Source organism: Trichosurus vulpecula, chromosome 3 (assembly GCF_011100635.1).
Source record: "Trichosurus vulpecula isolate mTriVul1 chromosome 3, mTriVul1.pri, whole genome shotgun sequence".
In the NCBI taxonomy this organism is placed as follows: Eukaryota; Metazoa; Chordata; class Mammalia; order Diprotodontia; family Phalangeridae; genus Trichosurus; species Trichosurus vulpecula.
This window is the reverse complement of record NC_050575.1, coordinates 66,822,875-66,838,873: the sequence shown is the minus strand read 5'-3', so window position 1 is coordinate 66,838,873 and position 15,999 is coordinate 66,822,875. Positions and strand designations below refer to the sequence as shown.

The 15,999-nt window shown below is 38.5% G+C and overlaps 1 protein-coding gene across 1 annotated transcript in view; it reads right to left on the bottom strand.

Annotated features, from left to right (window-relative positions):
• Positions 1 to 15,999, bottom strand: part of SGCD (sarcoglycan delta) — a 514,895-nt gene that overhangs the window by 234,091 nt on the left and 264,805 nt on the right. The window contains exon 3 of the mRNA XM_036751244.1: positions 5,913 to 6,014. Coding sequence (XP_036607139.1) covers positions 5,913 to 6,014 — 102 coding nt within the window. The remainder of the gene's footprint in view (positions 1 to 5,912; positions 6,015 to 15,999) is intronic.

The window sequence follows — 15,999 nt, the reverse complement described above, 5'->3', positions numbered from 1 at the left end:
CAAAAGTTACTTTGGCTTAATTGATTCTCTGGCCACCTCACCAGCCATCTTAACCTTCCCAAAGGACTTAGCACTTTTCTTCTGATAAGTCTGACTGGTGGTTGCCTCAATTACCCAGTTCACTTCTAGGCCCAGCTTGAGCACTGCTTTATTCCACTACCTGGCCATTTTCTTGACATTTGCCTTACCAAGGTGCCCCTAGAAAGTAGGGGAAATTTATTTTATCTTTCTAGGTCTCAGCTTCTTCACTTTTTCAAATTATTGGGTTGGATCTTTCTACCTTTAAATCTTTGACCCCACGATCCAAATCTTCCTAATGCACTGCTATGATCATGTACCTTTTAGCATCACCACCAGCCTCAGTACCCTAATTTCCTCTGCCCTGAAGGCCCTGAGATCCTAATTTAGTGGCTCAGTTGTATCTCTAAGCCTTCTGTGGGATAGTGGCTTTAGTAAGTCTGACACAATTACAGGTATAGAGTTTAAAGAGAGCACTGCTTTTAATAACATGGAGGAAGGAGATAGCTCTTCTTGTTCAGTCATTTCAGTTATGTCTAACTCTTCGTGACCCCATTTGGGATTTTCTTGCCAGAGATACTGGGGTGGTTTGCCATTACCTTGTCCAGCCCATTTTACAGATGAGGAAACTGAGGCAAACAAAGTTATGTGACTTGCCCAGGGTCACACAGCTAGTAAGTGTCCGAGGCCAGACTTGAACTCAGGAAGGTGAGTGTTCCTGATTGTAAGGTCAGTCCTCTATCTTCTGTGCCTCCTGGTTACCCTGCTATGATCATGCTTGAGGCGAATGTCTCAACAAGTCTACTTTTTCAACCTGTTTCCCTATTCATCAGCCTTATGGCCTTTAAGTTGGTCTGTTCACAAATATGATCTGGATGGTACCTAAATATAGGAAACCAGGTTGACAACCTTCCCAGACCCGTAGGAAGAGCTGCAGAAGTTGGCTACACTGTAGCTCCATTTATTTGTGGTGCTTTGCAAAAATGACCTCCCTGCCTGGAGGAGAAATATGATTCCTGCCTCTTCTTCATTCCAGTGAAATGTGGATTAAAAGAAGGGACTGATAGCAGTAAATTGTTTAAATATGCAAGCTGTGGTACAACTGCATTCCAGTGGTATTTCTAGGAACATATCATGGTAAGATGGTATATTCGGCCTTCATCCTCCCATGCTTTTTCCTGAATAGCATCATTCCAGGCTATTCCACACACATGTTCTGCGCTTCAATGCAGCTGAAGCTAGAAGGTCCTGAGGCTTTCATTTAATTCCTAGATGAAAACGTTTATAGATATGAACATTTTCTCATTAACTTTTCTTCCTAAGTGATTGCTATCACACAAATCAATTTGTAGTGGCTTTACTAGGGTTACAACCTTCCATAATGAAATCGGATATTGTCCTGAACTTTCTGTTGATTACTCTACTGGTCCATTTCCAGGAGGACTACTGATACGTAAAGTTAAAGTGACATTAAATGTTGTTTAATTACTTACCCACCATCAAAGGGAAAGGGGCTGTATGTTAATGCAAATGGACACCACTTCTCTATAGAAGGAAGTGAGATAAGAGATGCCTTCCTTCTGAAGAGCTTTGGAAAACAAAGTTCCTTATCAATCCAGAGAGGCTAGAATTGCGATGATGAGGAAGATATGGCAAGGGAGGTGTTGGGGTAGAAACTGCAGAGGTTTTCCACTGATCTTAAACCTCAGGGGAATCAGCATGCTTGGCCATTTGCTTTTTTTTCACTGCCTTACTGCTAGAATTCATTTATTCTTTGTGCTCTTTCTGTCACCTTTGACAAGGATTCAGTACACCTACACCTAGACAGAACATCCTGTTTCCAGGCCCCCTAAATTCCATTCTCTATCTATACTATTTTGTTGCCAAAAATCTACTACATTTTCTGCCGCTGTCATGCTACTTTGGCTCCAGATCAAATGACAATTCCTGTTAGTTTCCTTTCCTTTCCTTTTTTTTTGGTCATTTCTGCCAGTCTTATTGGGGTGAGATGGCACATCAGATTTGCTTTAATTTGAATTTCTCTAATAATTAGTGATGGAGCATTTTTTTCATGCAGTTTATTAATAGCCTGGATTTCTTCCTTTGAAAACTGCCTATTCATGTTCTGTGACCATTTCTCAATGAAAGAATGGTTTTTATTTTTATAAATATGAATCATTTCCTTGTACAGCTTGGAAACAAAACCTTTATCAAAGAAATTTGCTGCAAAGATTTTTCCTAGTTAACCGTTTCTCTTCTAATTTTAGCTGCATTGGCTTTGTTTATGCAAAAAATCTTTTTTATTTTAATCAAAGTTGTCCATTATACCTTTTGTGATCTTCTCTATCCCTGGTTTGGTCATAAATTCTTCCCCTGTCCATAGATGTAAATGGTATTTGCTTTCTTGCTCTTTTAATTTGTTTATCGTGTGACTTTTTATATCTTGTCATGTGTCCAAATCACAACTACTAACAAAGGCCTTAAATACTCAACATCCAACACACAATTACTAAGAACAATGGGAATAATACTCTATTAGGTACTGAGAGAGATATAGGGATAAATGTAATATTTCCTTCCTGTCCTGAAAGAGCTGAGAGTCTGAGAGAACTATGGCATGCAGATAACATAAAAACATGGGGATATGGAAAATTCTTTATGAATTCCAAGGGGGAGGAGGATGACTCATTTCCAGTTTGGAGGTTAGAGGGTAGAATCAGGTTCAAACTATTAGTAATCCTTTAATAGTCTTATTCTTTTATCTCCTGTATAAATTCAGCCTTCTTCTTTGTGGAAAAGTTTGAACTATCACCCCTGGTCTGTACTCAGTCCTCTGAACAGCATCAGAAATATGGATGTTAAGGTATAGTACCTAAGTGGCACATCTGTAAATGGTCTGACCTATCTGAAAATGGACAGGCAGCATATTCCTAGAGGCAGCTAGATAATGCAGTGGGTACATTGCTGGGTCTGGAGTCAGGAAGTTCTGAGTTAGAATTCAGCCTCAGACCCTTAATATCTGTGTAACCCTGGGCAAGTCTCTTAATCTCAGTTTCCTTCAGTTTCTTCAAATGTAAAGGTTGAGTCATAATAGCACCTACCTCACAGGTTTCTTGTGAGAATCAAATGAAATAATTGTAAAGTGCTTAATACAGTGCCTGACACATAGTAGGCACTTAAAAATGCTTGTTTCCTTATTCCCAAGTATAGAAAAACCTAATTTGAAACTCAAAATGATATTAAATAAGAATGGTGCTTTATTAATTTGGAAATAAGTTATAGAAAACCATGAAATGATAAAGAATAAATCCTTTAACTCAAGAACTGTTCATTGCTTTTGAGCTCACTGTCTTTTGCTCCTTTTTTTGAATTAAAAGTTTGTTGTGCTGCTTTTTTAAAATATGTTTCTAATCAAGTAATTATTTGATCTGTCTGTAGTTCATCTGCTTAATTTTAGAAGTACTAGCCAATTTGTAAATGGATCATGTTTTATTCAAAGGCCTCAACATATGCAACAATTTTCTTCCTCCTGTGGCCAAACCAATATCTCTCTTTTCCTTTGAATTTAAGTCCAGATGCCCTCTTCTACAAAGCTTCCTACAATTAACCAGAACTCTTATCAGAATAAACCCTGCTCACAGATGCATAACATACTCTTGTTTATTTGCACAGAAATTTCTAATTTGGACTAATGAGAAAAAGACCAGTTTGGACTATTGAAAGCTGGAATCAGAAATAGAAAAATACTTGTAGCATTACTATTTTTAAGTAGTCAGAGTAATTGCAGCTAAAGGCTTAACAATGTGTTGCTGAGTATCCTTATTAGACTAGGAAGAAATATTTAAAGATCATTTGTAATTTACACATTAATTGGTAGGAAGATCCAAACAGGTTATTGCTCAGTATTTGGAAGCGCTTATACCCCAATGCTTGAAAACACTCAAAAACTATTCTTCTTCAAGAATTTTAAGCAATTCAGGGCTAGGCCCCATTAACAGAATTTACATAGCATGGAACCCAGATTAAATCAATATAACCAAACTTCATTTCTTTTGCCCATTTTCTGCCTCCTATTATCATTTAATCATGGAAGAGTTGGAAAGGGCTTTCAAGGTCATCCAGTCCAATCTCTTCTTTCTACATCAGGAAAATGAGCTCTGGACAGGTTAAATGCCTTGTCCTAGGTCAAATGGCTAGTCAACAGCCCAACAAGGATTCAAACTTAGGTTTCATGACTCCATGTTTTTCTTTACCATGACTCCTCTAAAGTATAAACTCCTCAAGAGTAGAGAGTCAATTAATAAACCATTCTACTGGAAGAAGTCTTATTGATTATCTTGCACAATGCCATGTCTCCCCAAGTTTTGAAGAGGGGCATATACTAGATACTTAATACTAGTTTACATAGTATTTTATTATATTTTATTACATATTACATAGTATTTTATTACATAGACCAGTTTTCTGAAGCATGAAAGTACTCAATACATTCTTATACAATGATCTGATTTGCTGTTTATATATATGTATGTATATATACATGTATTTTTAAACACGCATATATAAACGTATATATGTATATACATATATATAAACATATATTTAATTAAAATATTTTCATATAGGTCTGAACTAATATTTATTGGCAATTACAAAGTTCTACAGTTCAAATGCAACTCATTATCTTTAATACTGCTGGGGCAAAATTGCATACTATATTGGGTTGCTGAATTTCATTTTTTATGTCAGTCTCTTCATTTTGGAAATTTAATACTCATAGCATCATATAATTGGAAGGGCCTTTAGGGGTCATCTAGTCCAGTTTTTCATCCAATGCAAGAATTCCCTTTACAATATCCCTAACATCATGATTTCATAATTCAGCACAAATTATTAGGACAGAATTCCTCAGATTGAACACAAATGTATTTCTTCATAACTCCTACTCACTGGTCTTGGTTTTTCCCAGTGGGGACTAGTAAGTATAATGTTATCCTGACATTTAGAAGAAGCTTTCACTTATTTGCTGCATGGAAGGAGACCTGGAGAAGTGAAACAATAACAATAATAAACTTTTCCTCCTTTATTGCCCAAGGTGATGACAATATTATCCACTAATAGAGGCAAAAGGGTCACAAAATGATAAAAAGACTGGGTGAATATGTTAAATTTGTATGAAAGTACGTGTGTATGTGTGTGTAGATTCCATTTGAAATTTAAATATTAGTTGGCAGCCTGACAACTGCTTTCTAAATTACCTATCACAACCTTAGAAACCCAAATCATATGGTAAGAAATTCTAATTCTTCATTTCTAAACCTTCGTTGTCGCTTGCCATTGATAATCAATAAGACTAAGAAATTTATTGGTTCAAAGATTTCAAACTAGAAAGGATGTTAGAGGTCATCTAGTCCAACTCTTAAGCAAACTAAGGTGTAGGGAGGTTACATGACTTGCCCAAGGTCACATACTTAGTTGTAGCTGACCGAGACAGAATTTGAATGTAGATTCTCCAACTGCAAATCCATTTCCCTTTTCCATTGTATCTTGCTACTTTTTTACATCAACTTATAACTGAATAGTACTTCTGGAATTTCCTTCTCTATTATCTCATTTTATTTTCAATCCATTGCTGAAAAGTCAGGCAGTTATTATTATTATTTCGATTTGACAATGATAAAAGTATCCAGAAGAATTTAAATGACCTTCCCAAGGGCCTCATAGCTAGTTTGTGTCCATGGCAGAACCCATATTTCCTACTCCCCAGCCCCATTCTCTCTCCACAGGATCCTCCTGCTGTTTCAAGTTTGCAGGATGCCATGGCAACGCACATCATTTCTCAGACTCAAACTACAGATGTAAAATCATTCTCTCTTCTCTGATCAGAAACTTACTGGTCTGGACTGGATTTCTTTGGCGTAGAGAGGTTGCAAGAATTCTGAGTCTCCTTCTAACCTTAGACCTTTTTCTGTGATTCTCAAGTTTCCCATTCCATCCTGAAATGCACACACAGACACACAAAGACACATACAAAGAAAAAAAGCTATTAGCCAAGATTTCTAATACTCCAGGCTGTCAGAAATTGAAACAAAGTTATTGCATTTTTTTTCTTTTTATAGTCCAGGAGAACATGTAAAATACTGGGAAGCATTGTTCAAAACAATTATTCATATTATCCTTGGAGCTTTTTTTCATTAAGAAAATTCTAGTTCAAGTAATCTGTATTATCCCCCAGTAACATTTTCACAAATGAAAGATGCCCATTTAAAAGAGCCCAAGCACAGGAATTAGGAAAGGGGAGGGGGAAGAGATGAGAGGATGACTTCCCATGCTAAAATGAAGTTGGTCATCTGAGACATGCTCTTTTCAAAAATCTGTGGGGGTCCGTCCCACTGTGTCACATATCTCAGCATACATGTTCTTTATGGGCACAGCACAATCAAGAGATTTAAAGCATCAGATTGAAAAGGAAGTTTTGTTCCACCTTCTCACTGGATGCCTTTTCAAAGGACAGGAGTTGGTGACATTCTGAATATCAGAGCAGACCCTCTGGCTCAGCAGACAGTCTGTGAATGTGCATTTCTCTCTCTGGTAAGCCCAAACTTACATCTTGGGAGTACAAAAGGTATCATTGTTTATGCATTTAAACAGAGAGGAAGGGAATGACATAAGGATACTGCTCTTCCTTTCTTTGCTGTAGACTTCAACCCAACAACTGCAGGTAAGGCTGACAGCAAAGAAAACAACTGAAGCTCTGGCCTGTCTCCTGGCATCATGACAGCCTAGCATTCCCACAGAGTGGCTCAAGCCACCTCTCGTTTTCTTATATGGGTTCCACAGGAAGAAGCATCAAGATGGTAAAACCTTTAAGTTGAAATATCATACAATGCGCTTCAGAGGCTAAGAGAAAGGGATTTGGGATTGCCTGCTGTTTGGTCATAGTCATATTCACCTTAGCTTGGATAATGCATTTTCAGATAAACACATCAAATGACTAAAGGTGGTAGCCACTAAACATGATGAAAAACAAGAACCAATGCCTTAACTAGGAATCCTGGTGATGGTCTGGGACAAATTCAGTTGAAGGTGGCAGGAAACAATCTGCCTATCACACAAGGACAGAGAGTCTAACTTAAGTTTTTACAGCTAATCCTATAACCCGTTGGGACCAAATTGGCCATGGGGAACTGAAGAAGAGGAGGTAAAGAATAACAGGTGTTGGAGGGAGAGGCAGATTTCTAAAGAGCTGTAGGCATCATAGGGATGGGACTTATATTGGGATTGCAGCTCATGGCAAGCAAGGGAGTGTTTGTGCTATCAGCAGGTAGCCATGAGGCCCCATGGATGGCAGGCCATTGAAGGGAGAAAACATACCCCTGGGATACTGGCTATCCACAGCAGCTTGAAGTAAAGCTCTGGCGCCCTCCTCCTACTTGCCATTTTTTAAAAGTCACGTAAAATACATCTGTCTGACTTTATGATAACTAACTAGATCAGACTAATCTATTAATTACGTTTTAATTTCAGGTTGGTTAAAACACACAGGATGTTGCATATTATAGCTTTTAGTCTAAAGACAGTTTCAATATGATAAATTACTTCTATATTTCTTTACAAACTCAGACAGATACCTTTTATCATTGTCTTATTGGCTTCTCAGTAGAGTCCCCTATGACTACTGCTACAAAGAGCCAGAACAACCACTGTTGGTCTCTTCAACACCAGCCATTTCCATTGCTAGGAAGTTGCTTTTAATAAAGTGCTTTCTGTGAACCTAACCCTTGCTAGGTGTTGTGGAATGCACAAAAAAAGAGGACATGCTCCTTGTTCTGATGAGTTTATAATCTATCTGGGGATGTTAGGAATATCTGCATAAAACAATACCTGAGAATTTAAGGCTTTCTAAAAAAATACTAAGCAGCATGATAGTGAGTAAGAAGTGGTGGCAATGATGGGGAGTGTTAGGAAAGGCTTCATGGAGGAGGTAGAATTACAGCTTGCTCTGGAAGGAAGTATAGCATCTGGAATGGCAGACATGGGGAAGTTAACATTCCATGGCAGACATTCCAACTCAACGGAATCATCAACATTGGTAGAAATGAACTCAGAATTAACAGGGACAGAAAAGAAGCTGGATTTATTTGGGTGGAGAGTCCATGTTTAGGAATAGTGAAGTATATGATTGGACAAGTTAATAAAAAACCTTAAATGACAGTTTAGACTTGATCCTATAAGTAAAAGGGAGCCTTAAAGGTCCAAGAAGTCTATAAAGTAGTGATCTACAGACATAACCTGACAATAGTTAATAGGTTAAGGTGCTGTGAGAAAGATAAGAAGGACGGAGGTTAGTGCAGTGGCTGGAACAACAATCTAGGTCAGGGCTGTCCAAAATGTGCCTGTGGCCCCATGCAGCCCTCAGTGTGATTTATGTTGCCTGCCTACAAGCATAGAAATTTACATAAATGCTTTAGTAAATGAAGCAGAGCTACCACAGAGCTCTCACTAAAATAGCAAATCAAATATATTGTCTATTGTTGCAATAAAAACCTAAGGTGGAATAGCACTGATCTAGGTATCTGAGTGGGGTTGTCTTCATGAATTACGAGGTTGCCGACATGTTGTCTCTCCCAATAGATTGGAAGCTCTTTGAGGGCAGGGATTATTTCATTTTTGTTTTGGGGTTGCTAGTATCTAGTACAGTACCTGACAGCTAGTAGGCACTTAATAATTCCTTAATGATTGCTTGCTCTCCTGAACAAGAGAAGATGTAAAGACAAGGTAGAAAGCAGACTGGACTTGGAGCCTGGAGATCTGGGTCCTAAGTTCAGCTTTGTCACTAAATAGAATAAGTGAGAAGTCATTGAACTGAGCCTAAATTTCCTAATTTCCTTCACAAATATGAAAAATAATCCCTCCACCTTGCTTTCATGGTTGTTGTGAGGATCAGATGAGACAACAAATGGAAAGCATTTTGTAAACCGTAAGAATTAGAAAAAGTAAGGAATTAGTAATTTTAGGGTAGTAGTACTGAGATTGGAGAGGAAAGAACAAATACTATGAAGGAAAGATTGCTGTTATTAATAAATGACTTTCACATTCCATCACTCTTCATCTTTAGTTAAAGACAAATCTGATTTCTGGCTCTGACATTTTTTATCTCTATGACCTTGTAGAAAATTACTTCATTTTACTAGGCTCAGTTTACTTATCGGTAAAACAAGGTACTTCCTGAGGTCACTTCTAGCTTTCCATTTATGATCAAAAGACTCTAAGAATGAAGTACTTCTTTCTCATATACTAGTCTCATATTTACCTTGCTTCCTTGAATGATTTGTTTGGTCCTATTTCATGCTTTGGGACCTACCTCCTAGGCCCAGTGTGCCCACTGTCCCCAGTGGCCCATCAATGGGCAAAGTCTTTTTCCCAGACTATATGGAATGCTGGCTGCCTCCTTCCAGCCAATAACCCGAATGGCCCATTCTCCTTATAAATGTGTTTAATCAGCTTCCTTGAGGCAATAAAATAGGACCCAGGCTATAATAGCAAAGCTAAAGTATGTCAAAGTTCAGAGTGAGTTTTCCTTAGAGCTCTGGTACATTGAAATTAGTATGAAGAAGCATCAAAAACTGTGAGACCAGCCTCAGTTAAAAATATGTCACCTTTAATTACCTAATAAAGAAAGCCACAGTTATTATTAAGACAGGCATTTCAGGTTAGTTTTAAAGCTGTAATTTCCCTCTGAGTGAGACACAAATGGCACTTTGAAGATTCAGAATCATCCTTGAATTAATGAGAAAGAAACAAAAAAGGTTTTCTTTTCCTTCCTTTTTTTGAACCTTCAAAAAATGAAATTTTTATTTCCTCAAAGGGAGCCAAGAAAATTAAAGTAGTCAGTCAGACTTGAGTGAGTCCTAACTCATCATCTTATTCTAGGAGTGGCCAGTGGGTGCTTGCTACTTGGCATTGTTAAGTATATTATGTGGTGGAATGGGGAGAGGGGCTGGGCATCCAAGTATTTTCCATCTCATTTTTGAATGTTCTTCTCAGGACCAGTATCTCTCTTGTCAATCTCCCCTCAGGTCTAGTCTAGTCCAATATACATTTGGTACATATTAACCTAACAGAACTCAGGAATTTCAATATTCACCCAATCCCATATTACACAAGCCTACTTCACAGTGTGCAGTACTGACTACAATCTTTCAGCACAAGCTTTAAATGTCCCCCATTGACCCTACTGACTTGCTGTCTCAGGTTTAACTACATCACTCTATCTTGTATATAAAAGTATAAATCAGCTTCCCTCAAGAACTGCCCATCCTTTCACTTTGCTATCTCTGCTTCTAGTCATTGGTTGGTACTTTTAGCATTACATCTGTCCCCTGAAGAAAGAAGGATTTTTTCTGGATCGTTAGATGGTAGTGGGACTGGTGTGGATAGAGAATGGAAGTGGAGATAGTCTAGACATGGGCCAACCAAGTGATCAAGTTAGAGACAGGATATAATCAAGACAATTACATAGCCTGAATCCTTCCTTCTACAGCTCTACTCTCTTTACAAAGAAAACAGAGATCACTTGCTATACAATTGTTCTGAATATATTTTAAAGATTATTTTGGTGTGCCATGTTGTCTTTCTCTTCCCTTAATTTTATAAAATCGATTTATTTAACTAAATGTCTAATGCCTCTAAAATACTTTCTTTGGGGACTCACCAAATTTTCTATACCTCATTTAAAGTCCTCGGCCTTAAACTCTAGGGCTTAACACTTACGGGATCCTAGCTTGAAACTTGGAAGGGATCTCAGAGGTCATGTATTTTCTCCATTCCCCTTCATTTTACCAGAATTTCTATTTCCTTGAAGACTAAAGCACCACCTTCTGCAATAGGGCTTTCTTTGTCCCACCCGCTGCTAATGTTTTCCTTTCCAATGTTACTTGTTTTATATTTGTTTATAAAACTGAAGATCTCACCAAGCCACTTTCTCTTCCCCTCCCCTGAGCCCTCCCTTTTTGATAAATTCCAGTAAGTCTCTATTACCTCCAGGATCAAATATAAAAACCTCTGTTTGCTTTTCAAAACTCTTTGTACCCAGTTTTATTATACCCTACTCTTTCCTTCACATACTCTACAATCCAATGACATTCACCTTTTTACTGTTTCTTGCATAAGACACTCTTATCCCCTGACTCTGTGCATTTTCACTGGTTGTTCCCCTTGCCTACAATTCTCCTCCTCTTCTTCTTTCTTTTCTTCTTCCTTCCTTCCTTCCTTTCTTCCTTCCTTCCTTCCTTCCTTCCTTCCTTCCTTCCTTCCTTCCTTCCTTCCTTCCTTCCTTCCTTTCTCTCTCTCTCTCTCTCTCTCTCTCTCTTTCTCTCTCTCTCTTCCTTCTTTTCTTCCTTCCTTTCTTTTCCCTCCTTCTCCTTCTTCTTCTTCTTCATTGTCGTCATCATCATCGTAGTTGTCATCGTCTTTTTTGTCTTCCTCATCTTCCTTGTTTTCATCTTCATCTTCTTCCTTAACCTCCTGGTTTCCCTGTCTTGTTTCAAATCTTAGCTAAACAGTGCTGGCGTATTCCTTTTGAGATCATCTCTAATTAAACCTGTACATATCTTATACATAATTGTTTGCATGTTGTCTCTCTCATAAGATTGTGAGTTCCCTGAGGGCAGGAGTTGTTTTTGCCTTTTTTTGTTTTCTCAGAATTTAGCACAGTGCCTGGCACATAATAATTGCTTGTAGGCTTGACTTGTAAACACCTGTAAATTTACATATTGTCTCTTTGTGAGAGTACAAACTCTTTGAGAATAAAGATTGCTCTAATTTTGTCTTTGTAAATCCATGGATTAGTACAGGGATTGACCCATAGTAGGCTCTTAATAAATGATTGTTGATTGGCAATGAGAAATGAGAACCTGTATGAAAGGAAGCAGGAAATTTCAAAATAACCTAATGCCTTAATGGTGGATCGATTATTCAAATTCTATTGCTAATACTTAACTCTCCGTCACAGTCAGATAAATGAAATAATAATTTTAACCAAGTCAAGCTACAAAAGATTGCAGAGAAGAGCAGCTGATTAAGTTTTAGTTACCAAGTCTCTAGTGTGATCCCTACACTGGGAAATACGGAAGTGACAGAAATGGTTTTTGCTTTCAAGTAGTTTTTAGTCTGGGAAGAAATACAAAATGAAGAAAAAGCGAGAAGATCAAAAATTACAAAAAACAATCAGCCAACCACTACAACAAAGTGTAATCAAACTATGGTGCCTGAGTGGATCCTTGATGTTGCTCATTTCCTAAAATAAAAATTATAAAATTTTTTTCCCTCTCTCCTCTCAGCCCCACACCCAGCCTCAAATTTTACTCGAAAAGCAGATTGTATAGTCTCTGATTTCCTACCTCTTACGCTATGGCTAAGCCTGAGAACACCAAGTCCTCAAAGTTCTTAAGTATTATTTCCCACTCTTTTCTCTTTCCTTCAAGTCACAGAAAAAGAGAAATTCTTCCTCCTCACCAAAACTAATCTCTTCACCTGTGCCCTTGGCCACAGCTAGCAGCATGGTTCTTAGAATCAAATGAAATATGTTTAAAGTCCTTTGAGAACCTTAAAACCCTATATAAATGTCAGTAATTATTATGATTTTCTCTTGCCTCATTCAGGACCTTACTAAAACATTCATACCCTCTAATGTGGGGGTTCATAACCTAGGGTATGCGAATTTGGTTTTTTAATATTTTGATAACTATATTTCAACATAATCATTTCCTTATTATACATAATCTGTAACCCTATGTATTTTATGCATTTAAAAACACTGTCTTGAGAAGGAATCCATAGGTTTCACCAGACAAAAGAGGTAAAGAGTCCCCCCTAATTTATTCTCAGTTGGACCACCTCTTCTCATCTGCCTACAAACATAAAAAAATGTTTCATAAATATAGAGCTTAATGGTATCTTTTTTGTTGTTCAGTCATTTCTGATTCTTCAGGACCCCATTTGGGGTTTTCTTGATAAAGATACTGGAGTGGTTTGACATTTCCTTCTCCAGTTCATTTTACCAATGAGGAACTGAGGCAAATAAGGTTAAAAGACTTGTCCAGGGTCACATAGTAAGTATCTGAGGTCAGATTTGAACTCAGGAAGATGAATCTTCCTGAAACGAGGCCCCAAACTCTATTCAGTGTGCCCCATAGATGTGGAAATGGTACTTAAAAGGCCATCTAATCCAAGTCTCTAATTTTACTGATGGAGAGCTGAGGTCGAGAGAGGGTGACTTACTCATATTCATGTAACTGGTAAATGTCTGAGACAGGATTTGAACTCATGTCTTCTTTTTTCATATTCTATTATGTAATATTTTAGTTTGCAACATTGATTTCCACAAGATTTTGAGGTACAAATTTTCTCCCCATTCTACCCTCCCCCCACTACAAGATGGGATATATTCTGATTGCCCTGTTCCCCAGTCAGCCCTCCCTTCTGTCACCCCACTCCCTGCCATCACCTTTCCCTTTACTTTCTTGTAGGGCAGGATAGATTTCTATGCCCCAATCCCTATATATCTTATTTCCCAGTTGCATGCAAAAACAACCTTTTTTTGAGCATCTGCTTTTAAAACTTTGAGTTCCAAATTCTCTCCCTTTTCCCCTTCCCATCTACCTTCCCGAAGAAGGCAAGCAATTCAAAATAGGTCACACATGTATCATTATGCGAAATACTTCCACAATAATCATGTTGCGAAAGGCTAACTATATTTCCCTACATCCCATCCTGTCCCCCTTTATTCAATTTTCTCTCTTGACCCTGTCCCTTTTTGAAAGTGTTTGCTTTGGATTACCTCCACCCCCATCTTCCCTCCCTTCTATCATCCCCCCTTTTTTGTCCCCTTGCCCTACTTTCCTGTGGGGTAAGATACCCAATCGAGTGTGTATGTTATGCCCTCCTTAAGTCAAATCCAATGAGAGCAAGATTCACTCATTCCCCCTCACCTGCCCCCTCTTCCCTTCCTACAGAACTGCTTTTTCTTGCCACTTTTATGTGAGATAATTTACCCCTTTCTATCTCCCTTTCTCCCTCTTTCAACATATTCCTCTCTCACCTCTCTCTATATATGTATATGTCCTTCAACTCCCCTAATACTGAGAATGGTCTCCTGAATTACACACATCATATTTCCATGTAGGAATTTAAACAAAACAGCTCAACTTTCGTAAGTCCCTTATGATTTCTTTTTCTTGATTACCTTTTCATGCTTCTCTTGATTCTTGTGTTTGAAAGTCAGATTTTCTATTTAGCTCTGTTCTTTTCACTGAGAAAGCTTGCAAGTTCTCTATTTTATTGAAAATCCATATTTTGCCTTGGAGTATGATACTCAGTTTTGCTGGGTAGGTAATTCTTGGTTTTAATCCTAGCTCCATTGACCTCTGGAATATCATATTCTAAGCCCTTTGATCCCTTGATGTAGAAGCTGTTAGATCTTGTGTTATACTGATTGTACTTCCACAATACTCAAATTATTTCTTTCTGGCTGTTTGCAGTATTTTCTCCTTGACCTGGGAACTCTGGAATTTGAAGACAATATTCCTAGGCATTTTCCTTTTGGGATCTTTTTCAGGAGGCAATCAGTGGATTCTTCTGATTTCTATTTTGCCCTGTGGCTCTAGAATATCAAGGAAGTTTTCCTTGATAATTTCTTGAAAGATGATGTCTAGGCTCTTTTTTTGATCGTGGCTTTCAGGTAGTCCAATAATTTTTAAATTATCTCTATTCTCCAGGTCAGTGGTTTTTCCAATGAGTTATTTCACGTTGTCTCCCATTTTTTCATTCCTTTGGTTCTGTTTTATAATATCTTGATTTCTCATAAAATCACTAGCTTCCACCTGCTCCAATCTAATTTTTAAGGTAGTATTTTCTTCAGTGGTCTTTTGGACCTCCTTTTCCTTTTGGCTTATTCTGCCTTAAAAGGCATTCTTCTCCTCATTGGCTTTTTGGAGCTCTTTTGCCATTTGAGTTAGTCTATTTTTTAAGGTGTTATTTTCTTCAATATTTTTTGCGTCTCCTTTAGCAAGTCATTGACTTGTTTTTCATGGTTTTCTCACATCAATCTCATTTCTCTTCCCAATTTTTCCTCTATTTCTCTAACTTACCTTTCCAAATCCTTTTTGAGCTCTTCCATGGCCTGAGACCAGTTCGTATTTTTCTTGGAGGCATTTGATATAGGTCTTTGACTTTGTTGACTTTTTCTGGCTGTACGTTTTGGTCTTCTTTGTCACCAAAGAAATATTCCAAAGTCTGAATCTGAATCTGAGTACATTTTCAAGGCCTATTCATGTTCCCAGCCAACTACTTGACCCTTTAGTTTTTCGTTGGGGTATGACTGCTTGTAGAGTAGAGAGTACTTTGTCCCAAGCTTTACAGGCTGTGCTGCTGTTTTCAGAACTGCTTCTACTCCAACACCCCCACAAGCTCTGCCACAGCAGCGCTCCTCCTACCCCAAGAAGCACCAACCAGGACTGTGACCCAGATCCAAGCATGGTAAAGCAAGAGAACCTGCCTCTGTGCCAGCAAAGTGCTCCTTGCACTCCTGCTCTGATCTGCTGCTTGATTCCTCCCACCATGTGAGCCAGGGACTCTGAAAACATCCGACACTGGAGCTCTGGAAGCAGCAGCAGGAGCTTCCTGCTGCTGCTACCACTACTGTGCCACCTCCACCAACCCCAGGGCTGGCGGTCTCTAACCCAATCCAGCAGTTTCCCACTAACCTGCTCTGTGGTCTTTGGCATTTGTGGGTTGAGAAGTCTTGTAACTGCCACAGCTCAATGATTCATAGCCCTCAGGCCTGCTCTGCCCAGCTCCTAGTCTGCTTGGTCTTGGTATGGCTTACAGTGGGCTGAGTTCCACTCCCAGCATGGTGTGATACATCCTTCCCAGCAACCATCCAGGCTGTCCTGGGCTGGAGACCTGCTTCCCACTGCTATT